This window comes from Lynx canadensis, chromosome C2, assembly GCF_007474595.2.
Source record: "Lynx canadensis isolate LIC74 chromosome C2, mLynCan4.pri.v2, whole genome shotgun sequence".
Taxonomy (NCBI): domain Eukaryota; kingdom Metazoa; phylum Chordata; class Mammalia; order Carnivora; family Felidae; genus Lynx; species Lynx canadensis.
In genome coordinates, this window is record NC_044311.2 from 37,019,944 (window position 1) to 37,042,232 (window position 22,289).

General features: G+C 44.8%; 1 protein-coding gene across 2 annotated transcripts in view; it reads left to right on the forward strand.

The window, feature by feature from the left end:
• The first annotated feature begins 315 nt into the window (after positions 1-315).
• LOC115524061 overlaps positions 316-22,289 on the forward strand; it is a 51,432-nt gene continuing 29,458 nt past the window's right edge. For both annotated transcript variants that reach the window (XM_030330410.1, XM_030330409.1), the window contains exons 1-6: positions 316-372; positions 4,319-4,547; positions 5,844-5,996; positions 12,741-12,889; positions 15,573-15,713; positions 16,111-16,241. In XM_030330410.1, coding sequence (XP_030186270.1) covers positions 4,368-4,547; positions 5,844-5,996; positions 12,741-12,889; positions 15,573-15,713; positions 16,111-16,241 — 754 coding nt within the window. In that variant the 5' untranslated portion in view covers positions 316-372; positions 4,319-4,367. The remainder of the gene's footprint in view (positions 373-4,318; positions 4,548-5,843; positions 5,997-12,740; positions 12,890-15,572; positions 15,714-16,110; positions 16,242-22,289) is intronic.

Below are 22,289 nucleotides of genomic sequence, written 5' to 3' on the forward strand. Positions count from 1 at the left end.
GAGAGTCCCCTCGCGGGTGTCCGCGTGCGGCCTTGGGGTGGGACGCAGCTACCTTTGGCGACCTCTGCCCCGCCCCAGGCCCTGCCGACGGCCAGGCACACACGGGTCCCCAACTTCTGTCTCCTCCTAGACCTCGTCCCTCGTAGCGCTACTGGCTGTGTCGACCTCGACCCGCGGCGAGGACACTAGGAGCTCTCCACGCCGGAGCCCAGACCCCACACCCACGAACCCTGGAGGGAGCTTTCCCCCCGCTCCCTCGCGAGCCGCCCCCTCCAGCCCCCGCCCCGCGCCGCGCCCGCCGGCGGCCGTCTCCATGGCGCGGGGCGCACGCGGGAAGCCGGCGGGAGAGGGACGCGGGAACACGGCGCCCGGGTGAGTGCGGGGCGCGGGCCGGCGGCGGGGTGGCGGCGTGGGCGGCCGGCATTCGGTCCGGGGGGTACGGAACTGGGGCGTGCAGCGGGAGCCCTGGAGGAGGGGGCGAAAAGCAGCCCCTCCTCGCCCCTCCCCCCACCCCCTGCCGCTCCTTATCTCCTGGGACTCCGGTGGGGGGGGCGGGGACCTGGGCTAGCGCAGACTCACTCTTCTCTCCTTCTATCTCGGGAAGGGTGGGCGCTCCTACCCCTACTGTCTCCCCCGCAACCCTCACCCCACGCCCCCAGCTCCCAGATACACGATTAGCACGGGGTGGGGCACCTACCCTTCGGCCTCCAGTAAATATTCGTTAGGAGTCAGCCAGTCAAAGCGGGCCTTGAGCACCCAGGTACTTGCTAACTTGGGCCCCACAATACTGCCTATGGAAATGACAAAGAAATGCTCGTGATAAAATAGTAAGAGAAAAACTCAAGATTTCAGAGGGCCTTGCTGGAGTATTCATAGCATGTTCTCTGTGAAGCTTGTGCTCCTGTAAATACCCAGCGAAGGCTGGGGAGAAATACCTCATATTGTCAACAGTAAGTGATACTCTCCAGTACCAATCTTAGCTTGGCTGCCTTAACAAAGTACCATAGACCGGTGGCTTACACGACAGATATCTATTTCTTACACTTCTGGAGGCTGGGAAATCCAAGATCAAGGTCCATTAAGGCAGGTTTCATTTTGAAGCCTTTTCGTGGCTTGTAGGTGGCAGCCGTTTCAAGGGAGAGAAAGTAAACTCTTTGCTGTCTCTTCTCATACGGGCACTAATCCCATCATGGGAGTCCTGCCTTCATGACCTCCTCTGGCCCGTATCATCTCCCAAAGGCCCCCTCTTCATACACCATCACACTAGGGGTAGGACTTCAACATATGAATTTGGGGAGAGGGAGACAAAAACCCTCAGTCTGTAGCAGTACCTTTTAGGTGGTATGTTACAGTGGTTAAGAATTTGGGCTCTGGATGGGGCGCCTGGGTGGCTCAGTCGGTTGAGTGGCCGACTTCGGCTCAGGTCATGATCTCGCGGTCCATGAGTTCGAGCCCCGCGTCGGGCTCTGTGCTGACAGCTCAGAGCCTGGAGCCTGCTTCACATTCTGTGTCTCCCTCTCTCTCTGCCCCTTCCCTGCTCATGCTGTGTCTCTCTCTGTCTCAAAAATAAAATAAACGTTAAAAAAAATAATAATAAATAAATAAATAAATAAATACATACATACATACATAAATACATAAATAAAAGAATTTGGGCTCTGGAACCAGGCTGCCTGAATTTGAATCCCCGCTGCGCCATTTACTAGTGTTTGCCCGTAAGCAAATCACTTCCCTCGCTTTGCCTCAGGTTTCCTGCCTGAGAATTCAGCATGTGCCAGGCTCTGTTCTGAGCATCCATCATGTACGAATTCCTTATTCCTCATAACAATTCTTTCTTTTCTTTTAAAATTTTTTTTGATGTTTATTTTTATTTATTTTTGAGAGACAGAGAGAGCGCAAGCAGGGAAGGGCAGAGAAAGAGGGGAACAGAGGATCCGAAGCGGGCTCTGTGTTGTTGACAGCGTAGAGCCCTCTGCGGGCTTGAACCCAAGAACCCATGAGATCATGACCTGAGCCAAAGTCGGACACTCAACTGACTGAGCCACCCAGGTGCCCCTATTCCTCATAAGAGTTCTTTATCATCAGCAGCATCCCCATGTTACTGAAGAGAAAACTCTACATTTAATTTGCATTAAACCCTTAAAAATACCAAAGAGTTTATTTTCCCACCATTTTTACAGATGGAAAAAATGGGGTTCGGGGAAGTGAAGTTGATACCCCCAATCACTCTACTAATAATTGACAGACACAGGATTCAAACTGGCTCCTCCTGCAACAAAGCCTGGGCTACCCTCTCCAGATGCTTACCAAAAACAGTTTGGGGAGCCAACAGGCCCAGTCCTTGTTCCCAGCCAGCGCGAGTCACTTCTTTCCCTTCCCAGGCTTCAAAAGGAGCACCCCTTTTAATGTAACATAATACACACATTTTTGGATAGTCTCTATCTGTAAACTTTCCCAAATGGGAAGTCTCTAATAATTCCCATAAACCTTTGTCTCTATGAATGCATTTCAGAGTTGCAGCTGTTACCTTAAGTTATTGTAACCGAACCAATGTGAGTTGGATCCTTGGGGAGTCCCAGATACACCAGGTGGAGCTGCCGCACAAAGTAAACTTTATTTGCAGCACATAAGGAGATCACAGGACATAGCTTCCAAAGTGTGACTCCCAGGGATAGGGTGAATAAGTTCCTTTTGTTTAGGGTTAGGATGACTATTTAGTCAGGGAGGCCTTGTCATGGTATGTAGAGGTGGGCATAAGGTCACACATGCACCTGAAGGCAACATGCCTACACATACATCGCATGTTATGTAAATGAGGCTGAGGCTCTTTCTTGGGGGGAAATTTTAGTATTAAAATGAGGGAAAGGTAATTGCTTATCATCCCAGAGGTCACTCTGGTCCATCTGCACTTCGAGCTGGGGGTTTAGCTCAGTCTGGGTGGGCTGGGGCGGTGGGAGGCGTTGCCAGGGCAGTCGCCATGCCCTGAGGGGTGGTTTCTGGTTTCATTCGCCTGAGTTAAGAGGCAAGCTGGAAAGAAGGGCTTAAGGAAAAATATGAGGCAAACTTTGGTGAGTACAGGTTGGCGGGCAGTGAAAGTCAGGTCCTGGAGTCTAGCTGGTGGCATTGTCACGTGGAGGGACCTTTCAAGGCTGAATAACTGAAAGGACAAATCAATACTGATTGGGTGGTTTCCTGTGCCCAACAAAATAATAAGAACCTCAATAGTAACAATAAAGCCTATTGAGCACTTTCACTGCATACCAGGCATTGTGCTAAGTGCTTTATTTATTTTTTTAAATGTTTATTTAAAAACATTTTTTAACGTTTATTTACTTTTGAAAGAGAGAGAGATACAGAGCATGAGCGGGGGGGAGGGGCAGAGAGAGAGGGAGACACAGACTCGGAAGCAGGCTCCAGGCTCTGAGCTGTCAGCACAGAGCCCGACGCGGGGCTTGAACTCATGAACCATGAGATCATGACCTGAGTCGAAGTCTGACACTCAACCGACTGAGCTACCCAGGCGCCCCAGTGTTTACTTATTTTTGAGAGAGAGGAAGAGAGAGAGGCAGAGAGAGGAAAACACAGAATCCAAAGCAGGCTCCAGGCTCTGAGCTGTCAGCACAGAGCCAGACATGGGGCTCAAACCCAGGAACAGTGAGATCATGATCTGAGCTGAAGTCGACCGCTTAACCCACTGAGCCACCCAGGCCTCCCTATGCTAAGTGCTTTATAAATTTACCTTACTCAATCCTTGTGACAACCATAATCCATTTTACGGATGGGGAAATAGGGTTTGAAAAAGCTTCATAGAGTACCTAAAACCAGTGAGTCAAAGGGTAGAGACAAAACTAAGATCCCGGTCTTGTTCCCCTTTAAAGCCCATGTTCTTAACCACTATGGATATGCTGCCTCCAGGAAGTATGTCTATAAAGAGAACTATGCCATTTTAAAATCAGTATGTCTTTTGTAATATTTAGTGCCCACCATTATTAATTGCATTCCTTTATAACTGCCCCCATTTTAAAGAATCTAGAAGAAAGAACATGAATCCATGAATATAGAGATTGGAAATTGAACAATTCTGCTCAACTGTCTCTATGTTGATTTTCGACTTCCATTTTAAGATACATGAGGCACTTTAAAATTTTCAGAGAAGGGTGTGCAGCAATACTTGCCAATTTTTAGTGGGGGAGGTGTGATCCCCCCCTAATACATACAAAATACCTATACAAATACAAAATACATACAAAATACCTATACCTATACCAATACCAATACCTATACCAATACAAAAAGACTTGTATGTATTGGGTTTCAGGGCAAGTTACAATTTTCAGAATCCATATGGAATCTAACCCTGTAAGACAATGCCAAGAGAGAAAGAAGGAAAACAAAAAACTAAAGGAACACCCCTGCCCATCGTTCCAATTCTTCAAAAGTTCCTGAAGACCTATCAGAAGCATTGTGCACAGACTCAGACATCTGTGTGTCCAGCCATCAAACAGGACTTGAAGACCAGCATCAACAACGAACAGATTCTCAGGAAAGTGAGTGTGTGGCCTCCTCTTCTTACTCTTCTCTGAAAGGAACTGACTAAGGTTTACTCCTTAGGAACATGGGTCCTCAGAACTCTCCAGCCCAAACTGGTGGTGTCATCCCCTCTGCTTCCTGCCTGAATGAAGTCCAAAGCCTGCCTCCGGTACCCAGGCTATGTTCAGTACTTCTGCCTTCCTCCTCCTACCTCCAAATCTACTCATCCCAGTCCTGCAGCAGGCCTGCCTTTTCTCATACCACTTTACATCTGGAATAGCCAACCTGCCCCTCCCACTCTACATCTGGAAAGCCCAGCTCAAAAGCACCATTTTTGTCATCATTGCCCCTCTCCCCAGGTCTTTCTAATTCCTTCCTTCGCATTGCTTCTCTGGACTCCCCCACACACCTCCCTGCTCATCCCAAATTCAGGAGCTTCTCAGAGCCATCGTTTTGTGGTAAAATAATTACTACTTTATTTGTATTCTATACTTCTTATCATTAACCTCCACTACTTAATCATAAGAATTAATTATAAGCCTTGTTCAAATTTATAGTCCCTTCAGCAATGTTTTCTAAACATTTTAAATTACAATCACTGTCAGAAATACAGTTAACTTTGGGATTCCTGGGTAGCGCAGTCAATTAAGTGTCTGACTTTGGCTCAGGTCATGATCTTGTGGTTGGTGAGTTTGAGCCCTGATTTGGGCTCTGCATTGACAGCACAGAGCCTGGAGCCTGCTTCAGATTCTGTGCCTCCCTCTCTCTTTCTGCCCCTACCCCCCCTCTCAAAAATAAATAAACATTGAAAAAAAGAAGAAGAAGAAATACAGTTAACATCACGACCCAATATTAAGTACTGGAGTGAATCATAAGACTACAGGGGCTGTTTATGTCGGGTGGGTTGCTTTGGTTGGGTCTCCATTTTGATTTTGAGCATCACTAAAATAAAAGTCTCATGAGATGTTTATTCTTTACTACATAGGATACACTCAGATAATTTCTCTTCTATTTCATTCATTCAAGAAAGAAAAAAAGCTGGTTACAGCCTACTCAATTTATTTCCTAACTCAATAATGGGTAGTAACCTATTGGAAAAATCACTGCCCTGTGAGATTTTTCACGGGGCTTCGCATATGGCAGGAACTCCATAAATTTTTGTTGAATTACCACCCCAATGCACATGTGATCCAAGGTTAATTACTATTTTAAATGTTCTAATGTTGTCTAATGACAATATTCTTTTTCTACATATTCAGATGCATGGACATGTCTTTATGATTCCCACCTGTAATTTTTTTCTGACACTCCAGTTTATGCTTGTAAGACCTGATGACTCCCCACCAAGCATCCTGCCAATTTCCTTGGAACCTTTGCTCATGACAATTCGAGATGAGTGTTACCTGCTGGGGAAAGAGATCTGTATCTGGGGCCTTCAGCTGAGTAACCCAGAGATTGCCAGACTGGTGAGTCATGCGTTTTTAAAATATTCCTTCAATTAAACTTAAAATTGAATATAAACATAATATATCTGTATTCCAGCTATAGTTCATTTGGTTATTGACTGATATGCTATAAGCTTTTCTTTAAAAATTTCTTTTAATGTTTATTTATTTTTGAGACAGAGAAAGACAGAGAATGAATGGGGGAGGGTCAGAGAGAGGGAGACACAGAATCTGAAGCAGGCTCCAGGCTCTGAGCTGTCAGCACAGAGCCCGACGCAGGGCTTGAACTCACGGACCATGAGATCATGACCTGAGCCGATGTCGGACATTTAACTAACTGAGCCACCCAGGTGCCCCTACAAGCTTTTCTTTAAAAAAACATGTATTTTTTAAAAGTATATTTATTTTTTTTGAGAGAGAGAGAACACAAGCAGGAGAGGGGCAGAGAGAGAGGGAGAGAATCCCAAGCAGGCTCCACTCTGTCAGCACAGAGCCTGATGTGGGGCTTGATATCACAAACCCATGAGATCATGACCTGAGCCTAAATCAAGAGTGGGATGCTTAACCAACTGAACCACCCAGGTGCCCCAAAACAATGTGTATTTTTTTAAATAAATTTTTTAATGTTTATTTTTGAGAGAGAGAGAGAGAGAGAGAGAGAGGGAATGCAAGCAAGTGGGGGAAGGTCAGAGAGAGGGAGACACAGAATCCGAAACAGGCTCCATGCTCTGAGCTGTCAGTGCAGAGCCTGACACAGGACTCAAACCCACGAACCGCGAGATTATGACCTGAGCTGACGTTGGACACTTAGTTGACTGAGCCACCCAAATGCCCCCAAAACAACGTATTTTTAATGAAGCATTTCAAACTTATGTAAAAGTGCAAAAAATAAAAAAGAAATTATGGTATATTCGTATAGTAGGAAACTGTATAGCAATGAAAATACATCAACTACAGCTATGCAAAAACAAAATAGGGTGACTCTCATAAGCCTAATGTACAAGTGAAGAAAGACACAAAAGAATACATGCTATATGTTGCATTTTATAAAGTTTAAAAACAGGTAAAACTATAATGTTTGACTATTATAAAATTACTTTTAGGGAGGAGAAAGGAGGTAGAAATTGGGAGAGGACATTAATGCCCATTTTTCTAGTTTCTTGACTATTGGAAAATGCCTTGTTTTATGTCATTGAATGTGTTAAACTTCTCATCTGTGTCTAATAGTTTCAATAATCTGAATTATTTTGCAGTCTGATACTGCTGACTGGCTTCTACTGGCTCCTACTCATGGGACATTTCTTTATGTGTTTTTGTGATTTCTTTTGTACTAGAAACTCATATTTCCTGGGGAAAGAGTTGAGGCAATTCCTTGAGCTCTGATTTGAAGATAGAATCCTCCGAGAGGGTTTGCATTTGCTTCTGCCACACACTCAGGGTGATAGCATCTCAGGGCTATACTAAATTACTAATTTTTTTTAAGTTATTTATTTTTTGATGGCAGGGGGAAGGACAGAGAGAGAGAGGGAATCCCAAGCAGGCTCTGATCTGACAGGGCTCGAACTCACGAACCTTGAGATCATGACCTGAGCCGACGTCAGATGCTTTAACCCACTGAGCCACTCAGGTGCCCTAAATTAATACATTCTTGATCTGAGGTCTCTGAACCATCCAGGTGGTATCAGTTCAGTGTGCAAATACCTGTGTTAAGACTAGCTTGTGAGTTCATAGTGGGTATATTTTTTTCTGTGTAGTCAGGCACAGTTTGAGAGGCAGTTTTCCCTGGGGAAAGAAGAGTTAGGTTTCTTTCTAGTTCATCCTTAGTCTAAGGACGTAGTGCAGTAGCTCACTTTATGTTTGGGGCCATACCTTTATGCAGCATTTCCTCTCAGACTCCTCACTTCCAGTGGCCTTGGGCTTTATCTCTTGTCCCCTGGACTACCTGATCCATGAAAAGCAAAACTTGACTCTGCTGCTTCACTGATGCTCTCAAACGGAAAGCTGGCTTCAGTGCCCTGCAAATCTCCCTAGGTTCCCATTTTCTCTCATGCACCGACCTTTGGGTATTCCTCACTAACCTGCCAATTGACACATTTTAAAAAGATATTTTTAAAACTCTGAGAAGAAAGCATAGAGGAAAAGCTTCATAATGTTGGACTTGGCAGTCATTTCTTGTATATGACACTAAAAGCATAGGCAACAAAACTAAATGATTTGGACAAAAAAATTTTCAACTTCCGTGCATCAAAGGACACAGTGAAGTGAAAAGGCAACCCGCAAAATAAGGAAAAATAATTGCAAATCATGTATTTGATAAGGGGTTAGTATTCTGGATGTATAAAGAACTCCTGCAATTCAACCACAACAAAAAACAAACAACTGATTTAGAAATGGGCAAAAGACTTGAGTACACTTTCTCCAAAGAAGGTATACAAACAAACAATAAGCACACAAAAAATGTTCACCATCACTAATCTTTGGAGAAATGCAAGTCAAAACTACATTGAGATACTACCTCAGGTCAAATAGTATGGCATCTATCAAAAAAAGCAGAATAGAATGGGTTGACAGGATGTGGAGAAATTGGAAAATTTGTACACTATTGGCAGGAATGTGCATTGGTGCAGACACTATGGGAAATGGGATGGAGGTTCCTTAAAAAAATTAAAAATAGAATTACCATATGATTCAACAATTCCACTTCTGGAGATATACCCAAAAGAATTGGAAGCAGGACCTCAAAGAGATATCTGTATGCTCATCTTCATGGTTGCATTATTCACAATAGTCAAAGGTGGAAGCAACCCAAATGTCCATTGGCAGATGAATGGAGAACAAACTGTGGTGGATACATACAATGGAATATTATGCAGCCCTACAAAGGAAGGAAATTCTGACCCATGCTACAACATGCATGAACCTCGAAGAACTTATGCTAAGTAAGAGAAGTCAGTCACAAAAGGACAAATATTATATCCTTCCCCTATATGAAGTACCCAGAGTAGTCAAACTCGTAGAGACACAAAATAAAATGGCAGTTGCTGGAGGTTTGGAGGAGGGGAGAATGGGAGTTATTTTTTAATGGGTATAGAGTTTCAGTTTTACGAGATGAAAAAACTTCTGGAGGTGAATGGTGTTGAGGGTTGCACAACAATGTGAATATACTCAATGCCATTGAACTGGACACTTAAAAATGGTTAAGATGGGGGCATCTGGGTGGTTCAGTCGGTTAAGCATCTGACTTTGGCTCGGGTCATGAGCAGGACTTTGGCTCGTGAGTTCAAGTTCCATATTAGGTCCTTCCCCAGCTTGTGCTCTCAATCTCTCTCAAAAATAACGTTAAAAAAAATGGTTAAGATGGTAAATTTTTTAAATGTTTATTTTTGAGAGAGAGAACGGGAGTGGGGGAGGTGCAGAAAGAGAGGGGGACAGAGGATCCTAAGTGGGCTTCACAGTGGCAGAAGTGGAGCTTGAATCTATGAACCTACTAGGTCATGATCTGAGCCAAAGTCGGCTACTTAACCGACTGAGCCACCCATGTGCCCCTAAGATGGTAAATTTTATTGTGCATTTGACCGCAATTAAAAATAAATTTTAAAAAGTTATCTTAAATACAGAACCAGAATTTTTAGTTGTTTTTATTAAAAGGGTCAGTCCATTTAAGCAGGAATAGAATGCTGTCCATCCATGCATATTAAAAGTGATCGTTAAAAAAAAAAGTGATCCTTAACAGTTCTTTAAAATGTAACCCTAGGGGCGCCTGGGTGGCGCAGTCGGTTGAGCGTCCGACTTCAGCCAGGTCACGATCTCGCGGTCCGTGAGTTCGAGCCCCGCGTCAGGCTCTGGGCTGATGGCTCGGAGCCCGGAGCCTGTTTCCGATTCTGTGTCTCCCTCTCTCTGCCCCTCCCCCGTTCATGCTCTGTCTCTCTCTGTCCCCAAAAGAAATAAACGTTGAAAAAAAAAATTTTTTTAAATGTAACCCTCTTGGTCACCTGGAGGCTGCTGAGGAATTCTGTGGTAGATGGCTGTGGTCTTGCCCACAGCAGTACTGGTGCCCCAGGGAGTGACACTGTAAACCACTGGCCAAGATCTTTAGGACGTGGTCAAGAGCCTATTTTGCACAGACCAGTGTTACCATAGGCAGTGACATGCCACATTGCCTCCTTGGTCAGAAACACAGCTTGAGAAATCCAATCCAGCACTTAAACTAGGTGTTTTCTCATTAAAGAGGCCTCAAGCACCAGCTCTCTATAGTTAAGGCTGCAAGGGCTTTTATATTCTCAACCGACATATAAATTTGGAATGTTATCTCTGACCAACATGTCATTACCTCAAGAAACCCTAAATCCTCCAAACCCCACCAAAGCCTCTTTTAGGTTTAAATGCTGAGCTGAAGAAATCCTTAAGTTGTGGTGATTCTAATTGCTAAAAGGTGGCCTTTGTGATTTTATAGCTTTAAATACCTTCTCCAGTTAGGTAGGGATTTAATTGTCCCTGGAATCCTGTTACCACAAGGAATGGCCTTCCCATAGATCTCTCCATTCAGGAGACCGAGAGAACTTGAGATGGTTCCAAATGTTCATGTGTTGCCCCCGGTCCTGTGGCTTCACCATGAAAAGCACCTCATTGCTGAATTTACACAGTCTAGTTCTGCGTAGACCTCTAAATGCTAATATCTGGGGACACCTGGGTGTCTCGGTCAGCTGGGCGTCCGACTTCATCTCAGGTCATGATCTCAAGGTTCATGAGCTCAAGCCCGACGTCGGGCTCTGTGCTGACAGCTCAGAGCCTAGAGCCTGCTTCTGATTCTGTGTTTCCTCTCTCTCTGCCCCTCCCCTGCTCACAGTCCCTCTCTTTCTCTCTCTCTCTCTCTCTGTCTCTCTCTCTCAAAAATAAACAAACATTAAAAAAATAAATCTTAATATCTGTAATAATGGCTATCACTTGTTTAGGAGATAATTTAACTATTATAATGTTGCCTAATTGTAAGAAGATTGGCATAGTGATAGTTCTTTACTAAAAAAAATACAACTGTTTCAGGATTTTTTTTTACCTCAATACCCAGGATTCCTTATCGCTTTGAGGAACGAAGAAGAGGACACAGAGTAAAATGAGCAGCAGGCAAAAGTATAAGATCAGAAAGTAAGAATAGTAGGAAAGCTCTTTTTGCAGAGAGGGAGCATTTGAAAATAAATACCCCCAACTATAGGCAAGGGTCTTTGTTTTTTAAGGTTTTGGTCAATGCCCCCTCCCCTTCCCCCTCGTTCCTTGTCAGGTTCCACCCTTACCGGCTGGATAGCTCTAGGTGCTGGGCTGTCCCTTCCAGATTGGCTTCATTCCATTGTGTGAGGAGTCAGAGCGGTCTTACTGTCCCTCAGATAACATAAATTTTATGGTTTATTTAGTTTCGTTAGGTATTTTGATTGTCCAATTCCTGAGGGGAACCTGAAGGGCGGTAGGTGGTGTTTGTTACATTCTTAAGAGGAACTTTATGCCTGAGTGAGTTTGCTGTGGTCAGATACTCCCAGCATTGTTCCAAAATATGTGTTTTTACCCTACCCAGGGACCTCAGGTCCTAACCTTTCCTTCTCTGCCTATTTTATCCTATCTCCCTATCATACAACCATAGGAAAATAAATTTGTTGGTTAGAGTATCAACATCTGTATTAGTCTGCTGGGGCTGCCATAACAAAGTACCACAGATTGCAAGGGTTAAACAACAGAAACTTCTTTTCTCACAGTTATGAAGGCTTAGAAGTCTGAGCTCAGGGTGTCAGCAGGGTTGGCGTCTTTGAAGGCCTCACTCCTTGGCCTGTAAATGGCCACTTTTTCCCTGTGTTTTCATGTTGCCTCCCTCTCTATACGTGCCTGTGTCTAAATATCCTTTCCTTATAAGAAAGTCAGTCATATTGGGTAAGAGCCCACCCTAATGACCTCATTTTAAATTCATACCTCCTTGAAGACCCTTTTTCCGAATGCAGTCACATTCTGAGGTACTAGGGGGTAAGACTTCGGCATATGAATGAGGGGAATTACACAATTCAGCCCACAGCATCTAAAAAGATATGCTGCAGTATATCTCATCACAGAGCGGCATTTCCCATTTAATTCTTCATAGTGTGCCTTTAAAAATTTTTTTTAACATATATTCATTTTTGAGAGACAGAGAGAGAGAGAGCATGAATGAGGGGGAGGCAGAGAGAGAGGGAGACATAGAATCCGAAGCAGGCCCTAGGCTCCGAGCTGCCAGCACAGAGCCCTATGCGAGGCTTGAACTCACGGACCGCAAGATCATGACCTGAGCCAAAGTCGGACACTTAACCAACTGAGCCACCCAGGCGCCCCTAGAGTCTTCCTTTTAAAGGGAAATTATTTGGGGTGCCTGGGTGGCGCAGTCGGTTAAGCGTCCGACTTCAGCCAGGTCACGATCTCGCGGTCTGTGAGTTCGAGCCCCGCGTCAGGCTCTGGGCTGATGGCTCAGAGCCTGGAGCCTGTTTCCGATTCTGTGTCTCCCTCTCTCTCTGCCCCTCCCCCGTTCATGCTCTGTCTCTCTCTGTCCCAAAAATAAATAAACGTTGAAAAAAAATTTTTTAAAAAATAAAGGGAAATTATTTTATCTTCATGTCACTTTCTCCTTGGACATTGGAAAGTTGTGTTAAAGGCAAAAATGTTGGGGTAATTAACGTAATCAACTTTTAAGAAACATTAAAACACAGAGCGTATTTGTCTTCATTGTGTAAGCCCTTTCTCACCTCATGTTCTTAGGCTTCACTTCTGGAATTGAAGGGGCGCGCCACCTGCCCATTTACCACCCTGGAACTCATTGACTGCAGGATGGATCTGTGGTCTCTGCAGAGACTGGGCAGGGCTCTGCCATGCAGCTATTTGCATTCTCTTGTCCTGGATTACTGCAGGTGAGTTTGGAAGGCAGAGTTCCTTCAGGGCTCTGACTGCTGAGGGAGGCAAAGGTAAGGAGCTCAGAGTCCTGGTTCCTTGTGGCTCATCAGGTCATCACAACTCAAAAACCTTCTTAGAACTAATGTTTCTGAGTAAATGTCAGGGTTCTCAAAAGGATTCTTCCTTCCTCCCTCCCTCCCGCCCTTCCTTCTTATTCATTTATTCTTTTAACAAATATTTATTGATGGCTTGTTTTTGCAAGACACTGTGCTCAGTGCTAAAGAAGATACAAATATATATAAAGCAATGCCACTGTCCAAGGAAGTCCTCTGTATAGTGGAAGAGAGGAGATATGCTCTTGATTATGTATAACGGAAGGTAGATCACAAAGGATGTCCATATAAATTTTTTTTTATTATTTTTTTATTTTTTACAGAGAAAGAGAGCACATGTGCATGGGGCAGAGGGACAGAGGGAGAGAGAGAGAGAGAGAGAGAGAGAGAGAGAATCTCAAGCACACTCCATGCTCAGTGTGGAGCCCTACATAGGTCTCAATCCCATGACCCTGGGATCACACCCAAGCCAAAATCGAGAATCAGATGCCCAACCCACTGAGTCACCCAGGTGCCGGGTTTGTATAAATTTTAGTCGTGGTTTGGATAAGGGAAACCATGATTCCCTAAGGGACAAGTCATTATTCACCAGCAGAGGAGGTGGGAGGAGAGGTGTGGTGCTAGGGAAGAAAGAGGAAGTCTTTCGAGGGCTATGGCACCAGGCTGTCAGGAGAGAGTCAGGGAGCAATAATAATAATGACAATACCAGCTAATTTTTATTGAGCGCTGTGTGCCAAGTACAGCACATGGATTATCTCATTTATTCTCCCGACAATAGATATATACCGTTACATATGGACGTATGATATATGACAGATGTTTATCATTTCTATCCCTTGACTATAGATGAGCAAAGACTCAGGGGATTAATTGGCTTGTTCCAGGCATTCACCTCTTAGGGATAGAGCCTAGATGTGAATCTAGCTGGCTGAATCGGAGCCCACTTCTGATCCGTGATACTAGATTGCTGGGGGGTCTATAGTTTGCCATCCGTAAATAATTTTAAGCTGCTTGTGTGATGCGGGGTAGGTCGTGCAACCTCTCTGACCTATGAGGTGATCTCGTCCACTTCCCAAGTCTTTGATTCTGTGACTCTTCTTCTGGAGGCAGGTAGGGTCCTGTACTCAGAAGGCCAGTGGGCTGTGAAGTCAAAGAGATGATTCGTGCCTGACAAATGGGACCACAGTGACACAAAGGCCCCTTTAAAGAACTAGGGTCTTATTAGGGCCCTGGTGGTGACAGTGGACAAGTCTCCAGCAAAAGCTGAGGAGAAGGACTATCTCTGGAGGTTCTCCTTGTTTCTGAAAAGCTTGGAGGAGCCCGAGTCAGGGTCTCCTAACACAGGACAGCAGAAAGCCAGTGCCCTCAGGACACCCTGCAGTGACTGAAGACCGACTTGGGAGTCTCCCAGCTTCCCGCACTGCCCTAGACAGACCCAGCCCCGCTGCTGAGACCCCTCTAGACTCCAGCTCCTCCATTGGTGGGGAGAGAGAAGGAAGAAAGAGGGAATCCTCCTCTTTAGAAAACACCATATTTTAATTGTTGTTTAATATGTTAACACCATATTTTAATAGTTGAAATCCTGCTGCTGCCAAGACACCTGGAGTTGTCAGTGTTGGGTGGTTGGGAATCACCACTGGTGAAATGGCAGGTTACGGAGGGACTGGAGTTCTTTTCTCCTATTTTCCCTGAGGCTGTGAAGTCCACCAGGCAGGATGTCCTTCTTTCTCATACACAGCTACACCCCCACACCCACCACGGTAGTCACCCACTGTAATTACTTATTGGATAAACTAGTAAATTTAAGAAGTTGTTTCTGTTAATACGACTCACCTTATTGGAAAGGTCATCCCTTGACATTCCAAATTCCCTGGCATGATGCTTGTGCCTTCTCTCTGCAAACTCCAAGGACTGGGTGGCACAAGGCGAGGAGCAGCATGGGGCCAGGAAGGAGGGCCAAGAGGTTGAACTTTCCTGAACCTGCTCTGGACATACTTTTTTTTTTTTTTTAATGTTTATTTTTGAGAGAGAGAGAGAGCACAAGCAGGGGGGCGCAGAGAGAGAGGGGGACACAGAATCCAAAGCAGGCTCCAGGCTCTGAGCTGTCAGCACATCGCCCGTCACGGGGCTTGAACCTACAAACCATGAAATCTTGACCTGAGCCAAAGTCGGACGCTTAACTGACGGAGCCACCCAGGCGCTCCTGCTCTGGACGCACTTTAAAAGGCTCCCTTCTTACACAGCCTCCTGCTGCTGGAGTCTTCTCAGACCCCTCCACTCCTGTCAGCTGGGCAATCTCTCCTGTCTTCAGGATCCAGAGCTTGCTCTCCATCTGCTCCTTTGGGTATTTCAGACCATGCTCTGCTCCCTTTGCCCACGAGTCAAACTCTGGGTCCCCCTTCCTCCACATGCAGGCTGTCCCCATCAGTCACCCAGCCCACCCCCATAGCCACCCCGGCTGTGGAAGCCCAAAGTGGGGGTCGGCAAAATCTGATCTGCCTTGGGGGGTCAGGGAGTGCCTTAAAATGAATAATCCAACAGGTGACATAGGTTTTAAAAGTCACTATTTGTTCCCATTTCCTTCTAGATTTAGAAATGAAGAAATTGAGAGTATTTTCTCAGGCCTGGAGAACAACCAAAGGCTTCAAGTCCTCAGTCTGCGCTACTGTGGTCTGGGGCCACAAAACGGGCCGCGGCTGGGCTCCATCATATGCCAGAGCTCCATTTGGTGAGATGCGTCCTCTGCTCCCCTCCTGCTTCTGGCTCTGTTCTGTCTTGAGTTGTAGAATCAGCTTGTTTACAGAGTCTACGAACCCATGAATTCCCCTGAGTTTTCACGATGTTTTTAGTCATCTTTTTCTACTGTCTAGTTACTTTTGTTTTCTTTTTCTTAACTGCAAGAGAAAGATCCTTTAGTTACATTTAAGAATCAAGGGTAACATGCTAAACGCATATCTTTGGCCCGATGACATGGTCATTAGGTCTATTTTTGACGATGTGGTCTGCTGTCTATTATGATTATTTATTATTTTGTAACCAGGTCTATTATGAGGTAAGACCTCAAATCCAAATTTGAGGAAGTGAAAATAGTATCAGGTGAACAGTGTTTTTCACCTCTTCCCCAGTGAGCTGCACCTTGATGGCAATTACTTACAGTGTTCTGGAGCCCTGGCTCTCCTCAGACCCATAGCAGAGTACGCAGAGATGCAGGGGAAAGACCAGCCAGACACCAGGAACTCCCCTCAGCAGCTGCAGGGTAAGTGCTGGGGAACTTCGCTCAACACTCTTTGGGACCACCTAAAGAAGGAAACTGCTTTGTGATTAAAGTGACCTTTCCTTGGGTGCCTGGGATGGCTCAGTCGGTTAAGTGTCCACCTTTGGCTTAGGGCATGATCTCATGGTTCGTGAGTTCAAGCCCCATGTCGGGCTCTGCGCTGACAGCTCAGAGCCTGGAGCCTGCTTCGGATTCTGTGTCTCCCTCTCTCTCTCTCTGCCCCTCCTCGCTTGTTCGCGCGCTCTGTCTCAAAAATAAGCATTTTTTAAAAAGGGACCTTTCCAGTGGTCAGTGGAAATTCTTCTTCCTGAGTATGCATGAGAGTAGAATAACGGACCCCCAACAATGTCTTTGTCCTCAGAACCTGTGTTGGTGTTAACCTCACATGGCGAAAGGGACTGTGCAGATATGATAAAGTTGAGGACCTTGAGATGGGGGCTTACACTGGATCATATGGGTGGGTCCAGTGTAATCAGGGGATCTTTGCAAGAGGGTGGCAGGAGGGTCAGAACCAGAGAGGAGGAGCCATGGAAGGAAAGGTTGGAGTGATATGAGGAAAGGGCCAGCAGCCAGGAAATGTAGGTGGCCTCTAGGATCTGGACGGAGCAGGGCAATAGATTCTTCCCCAAAGCCACCAAAAGTCACGCAGTCCCCCAACACCTTGACTGTGAGACCCATTTTGGACTTCTGACCTCCAGAACTGTAAGGTAATACACTCCTATTGTTAGAAGCCACTAAGTTTATGGTCATTCATTATAGCAGCGGTGGGGACTTGTACAGCATGTTAATCGAACGCTTTCAGTTAAAAGGGAAAGCAACCCAAACGGAATTAAAGGTAAATAGGGGTTTTTTGGCTCACATAACTAGACGTTCATAGCTACCTTCAGAGATAGCCGAGTTCAGGGGCTCAGACCATGTCATCAGGAGACCCTGAGTTTGCTGCTCTCGACTCTACTTCCCTTCCGAGGGTTGGCCTTCTCCCCCGGTCCAGCCACCCTTCCTCTGCATCTGGCTTGTTGACATGTCTACCAGCTGTCCCAGGGCTATAGCATCATGACTTATAATCAGCCAGAAAGTGTGAGCCTCTGTCTTCCAGTGACTGTGGGTCAGATCCCACAGGAGGACTCACAATGGCCACATACATACCTCCTGGACCAGTCCCTACAGCCCAGGTCATGATAAACCATAACTGGCCAGGACTGACCACACACCCTGTTGGGGGAGGGGTGGAGCACAGGAACGGGCAGCCAAACAAGAATCATACCATTCACAGAGGGGGTAGGGGGGTGGGAAGTGACAGTCCCTCAAAGAAGTAAACAGATAAGGACAGATGCCGGACAGACAGGAACAACAGCTGCTTACTCCCTTAATAGATCCCTAATACGCATATTTATGACATGTTTTAAAGCTGACTACCTTTGGGGCGCCTGGGTGGCTTGGTCGGTTGAGTGTCCGACTTCGGCTCCGGTCATGATCTCACGGTCCGTGGGTTCGAGCCCCGCGTCAGGCTTTGTGCTGACAGCTCAGAGCCTGGAGCCTGTTTCAGATTCTGTGTCCCCCTCTCTCTCTGCCCCTCCCCTGTTCATGCTCTGTTTCTCTCTGTCTCAAAAATAAATAAACGTTAAAAAAAAAATTTTTTTAAATAATAAAGCTGACTACCTTTAATCATTGGTAACAGAAACTATGCCAAGTGGCTAATAGCACAGCCTTAAAGTCAGGTCTGGGTTCAGATCCTACCCCAGCTGTGCATTAGTTTGGGCAAATTATCAAATTGATCTAACTTTAGCTTTTTCAGCTACAAAATAAACATAATGATAACCACCTCATAGTGTTTAACGAGGAATAAGTGGTATAATGTAAGGCAGTTAATTTGACATGATGCCTTGCACATAGTAAGTACTTAAGGGATATTAATTATCATCATTACCATCCTCATTATTATAGCAACAACAACCTTTTCCCAGGAGAGTAAACTTGAGGCATGTTGGTGAACATAGTCACTTTACTTGCCTGAAAAAATGAAGATGAAGAGCTCAAGGCCAATGTCCGGCATGGGGACAATAGTTAATAACACTGTATTGTATATTTGAAAGTTGTGAAGAGAGTAGATCTTTTTTTTATTAAAAATTTTTTTTAATGTTTTATTTATTCTTGAGAGAAGGAGAGGCAGAGCATGAATGAGGGAGGGGCACAGCAAGAGAAGGAGACACAGAATCCGAAGCAGACTCCAGGCCAGGCTGTCAGCACAGAGCCCGATGTGGGGCTCGAACTCATGAGCCGTGATATCATGACCTGAGCCAAAGTCGGACGCTCAACCGACTGAGCCACCCAGGCGCCCTGTGAAGAGAGTAGATCTTAAATTCTCATCACAAGAAACAAAATTTGTGACTCTGTGTGGTGATGGACAACTACCTTACTGTGGTGAATGTTTTACGACGTATACAAATATCGGGTCATTATGTTGTATACCTGAAACTAATATAATGTTAGATGTTAATTTTATCTCAGTAAAAAAAAGTATTCACTGACTTGTGCTATTAAAAAAAAAAAAGGAACTGGGCACCTGCGTGGCTCAGTTAGTTAAGCATCCGATTGTTGGCTTTGGCTCAGGTCATGATCTCACGGTTTGTGAGATTGAGCCCCGCGTCGGGCTCTGCGCTGACAGTGCAGGGCCTGTTTGGGATTCTCTCTGCCTCTCCTGAACTCTCTCTCAAGATAAATAAACAAGCTTTAAAAAAAAATAGGGGCGCCTGAGTGGTTCAATCGGTTAAGCGTCCAACTTTAGCTCAGGTCATGATCTCAGGGTTCGTGAGTTCAAGGCCTGCATCAGGCTCTGTGCTGACAGCTCAGAGCCTGGAGCCTGCTTTAGATTCTGTGTCTCCCTCTGTCTGCCCCTCTGCTGCTTGCACTCTCTCTCTCTCACATTAAGAATAAATAAATTTAAAAAAATTAAAAAAAATTTTTTAATAAAAAATAAAAATAAAGAGAGCTCAAGTAAAGGCCACTTTGTGGAAGTGAGTGCAAAGAACTTGTAACTGTGGGAGATTTGTAAATATAATAGTTATCCTCCATTTAGGAACTTTCATGATATCAGAATTATATAGATTATTTGCTCAATTTGATAATTCAGTCAACCCAATAAATATATAGAAGGGACCTGGAAAACAGTGTTTGTTATCCAAGTATTACTTTCCCTCTGCGATTTTTACCACCAATCCTGTAAAAAGCCACAGGCTTTTTATTTATGAAGCCTTCTATTATAACTTCAGGCCTAGATAACCAAGTGAATCTGTGCTTTTTAAGAAAAATAGTTGGAAATATTGGGATTGGGATTGGCATGTGGCAGGCAGGGACAGGTATGAGGTGTGGGATTGGAAAGGCCAAAAAAAATAACAAGAATGTGGAGAGGGGAAAATGTGGAGATTTCCTTTTATGGTTGTTCTAAGTGGTTTCTGATCAAAGGGGCATTGAGGCTTGATTTTAAAGGTTCTGGATTTCTTTTCCCAGAGACCAAACAAGCCAGGGTCAGAGCTGACCTGAGAGAGTGCCCGCCCTGTCATTCTTCACAGCAACCTGGGACAGGGTGGAAACTGCTCCAGCTGGGCCAGGCCTGCAGTCAGAGGTCAGCATGCAGAACCTCTTTGAAGTTCCTTTCATTATTCATTCACTTGAACCTTGATTTTTAGGCAGGTCAACTGGTAGCTTTTAGCTATTCTGCATTCTTTGGGTAACTGTATTAGACTGCTCTGCACTGGCTGCCGTAACAAAATAGCACAGGCTGCGTGGCTTAAACAAATTTTTTTTGTTTAATTTGCACAATTCTGGAAGCTCGGAGTCCCAGATCAAAGTGCTAGCTGATTCTGATCCTGGTAAGAGCTCCTTTCCTGGCTTGCCGAAGGCCACCCTCTTGCTGTGTCTTCACATGGCTGTCCTTAGGTGTGTGCAAGCAGACAGAGGGAGAGACAGAGCTCTCTGGTGTTCCTCTAGTGAAAACACTAATGCTGTCTGATCAGAGTTCCACCCGTGTGACCTCACTTAACCTTAATTACTTCCTTAGAGGCCCCATCTCTAAATACAGCCACACTGGGGGATCAACATATGAATATTTGGGGAACACAAATATTCAGTCCATAGCAGTAACATATGCACCAGCACAGAGTAAAAGTACCTTCTATTTCAAAGCTGGATCGTTAGACCTTTGCTCAGACAAATTTGGTTTTCCCATCTTGATTTCACTTCTTTGCCAGCAGGATAGTCATAAATGAAAAAAGAGGCATAGGAGGCAAAAAAAAAAAAAAAATTAAAGAATATTACCGGCTCTCTCCTGGCCACAGATGGGTATTGAAACCAAGCCCTGCCACACCAAAAACCTGATTCTTGAGCAGAGGAACCTGGCGCACCACCCCCCACAACAATCTGTGTGTTAGCACATCCTGCCAGATCCCTGGGACTGCCCTGGTCCCTGTCCTTTACAGCTCTTGTCTGGAAACAAGGGTGCTATAGACTGATGTTATGTGCCCCCCACATTCATATGTTGAAGTCCTAATCCTTGAGGTGATGGTTTAGGAGGTGGGGCCTTTAGAAGGGGATTAGACCATGAGGTGGAAACCCTCATGAATGGGATTAGTGCCCTTATAAAGAGAGCCCACGGTCATCTGGGTGGTTCAGTCCGTTGAGCATCCGTCTCTTGATTTAAGCTCAGGTCATTATCCCAGGGTCTTGGGATCAAGCTCCACATCAGGCTTTGTGCTGAACGTGGAGCCAGCTTAAGATTCTCTCTCTCTTTCCCTCCCTCTGCGCCTCTCCCCAACTTGTGCTTTCTCTCTCTAAAAAATAAAAAAATTAAAGTTAAAAATTACCAAAAAAAAAAAAAAAAAGTTCAGAGAGCTCCCTCGCCTCTTCTGCCCTGTGAAGTTATAATGAGAAGACAGCCATCTATGAACCAGGAAGCCGGCTCTCGCCAGACGCCAAATCTGTCAGTGCCTGGATCTTGGACTTCCCAGCCTCTGGAGGTGTGAGGAATAAATGTTTGTGGTTTATAAGTCACCCAGTCCACAGTATTTTGTTATAGTAGACCAAATGCACTAAGACAGAGAGAGGGTACATGAAAACCGCAGTAGGTGTGTTTGGGAGGTGTGGATTGTTTGAAAGAAATGTCCAGATTCTGAGCTTTCATAAGGATCCAGTGCTTGTGGTTAATATACTTTGTCACAATCTTTCTACTTTGCGAGGGAAAGGCACGCTTCTCTCACATCCAGTATCTTAGCAGACTTTATTTTCCCTAGGGTATGTACCAAAAGCAGAGACAATTCAAAATATTAGTGGAAGTGTTGAGAAAGTGAATGACTGTAGTCAGTGACATGCCAGTTTTTAGATCCCACGTGGCTTCCGATTTTTGGTTTTAACAAAATTGAAGGAGGATTTAATCAAGCTATCAATTGACAGATCATCACAAATATTTTTTATTTTGATCAACCGCTGTGTGATATTTAGCCTATCATACAGGAGTTCAAAGAACTGAATAATACTGCTGTGATAAAACTCCTTCTAGGATTACCCAATTAAATTTGAATTTTAGATGGAAAACATGTAATTTTTAATAAGTATATCCCATGCAATGTTTGAGATATACTTAACTAGAATAATTATTCGTTGTTTACCTGAAATTTAAAATTCAATGGTGGGGGGGGGGGCGGGGGTGCCTGGGTGGCTCAGTTGGTTAAGCATCCAGCTCTTGATTTCAGCTCAGATCATGATCTTGCAGTTTGTGAGATCAAGCCCCGTGTTGGGTTCTGTGCTGATTGCATGGAGCCTGCTTGATATTCTCTCTGCCTCTCTCTCTCTCTCTGTCCCTCCCCTGCTAGTGCTTTGTCTCTGTCTTGCTCTCTCAAAATAAATAAATAAACATGAAAAAGATTATAAAAAAAATAACAATTCAATTGAGTATCCTATATGTTTGGGGGACAAAAGGGGTTAAATCTGGCAACCCTATTTTATCCCCATCTATGTGAGTAAGATTTCTCAGTATCA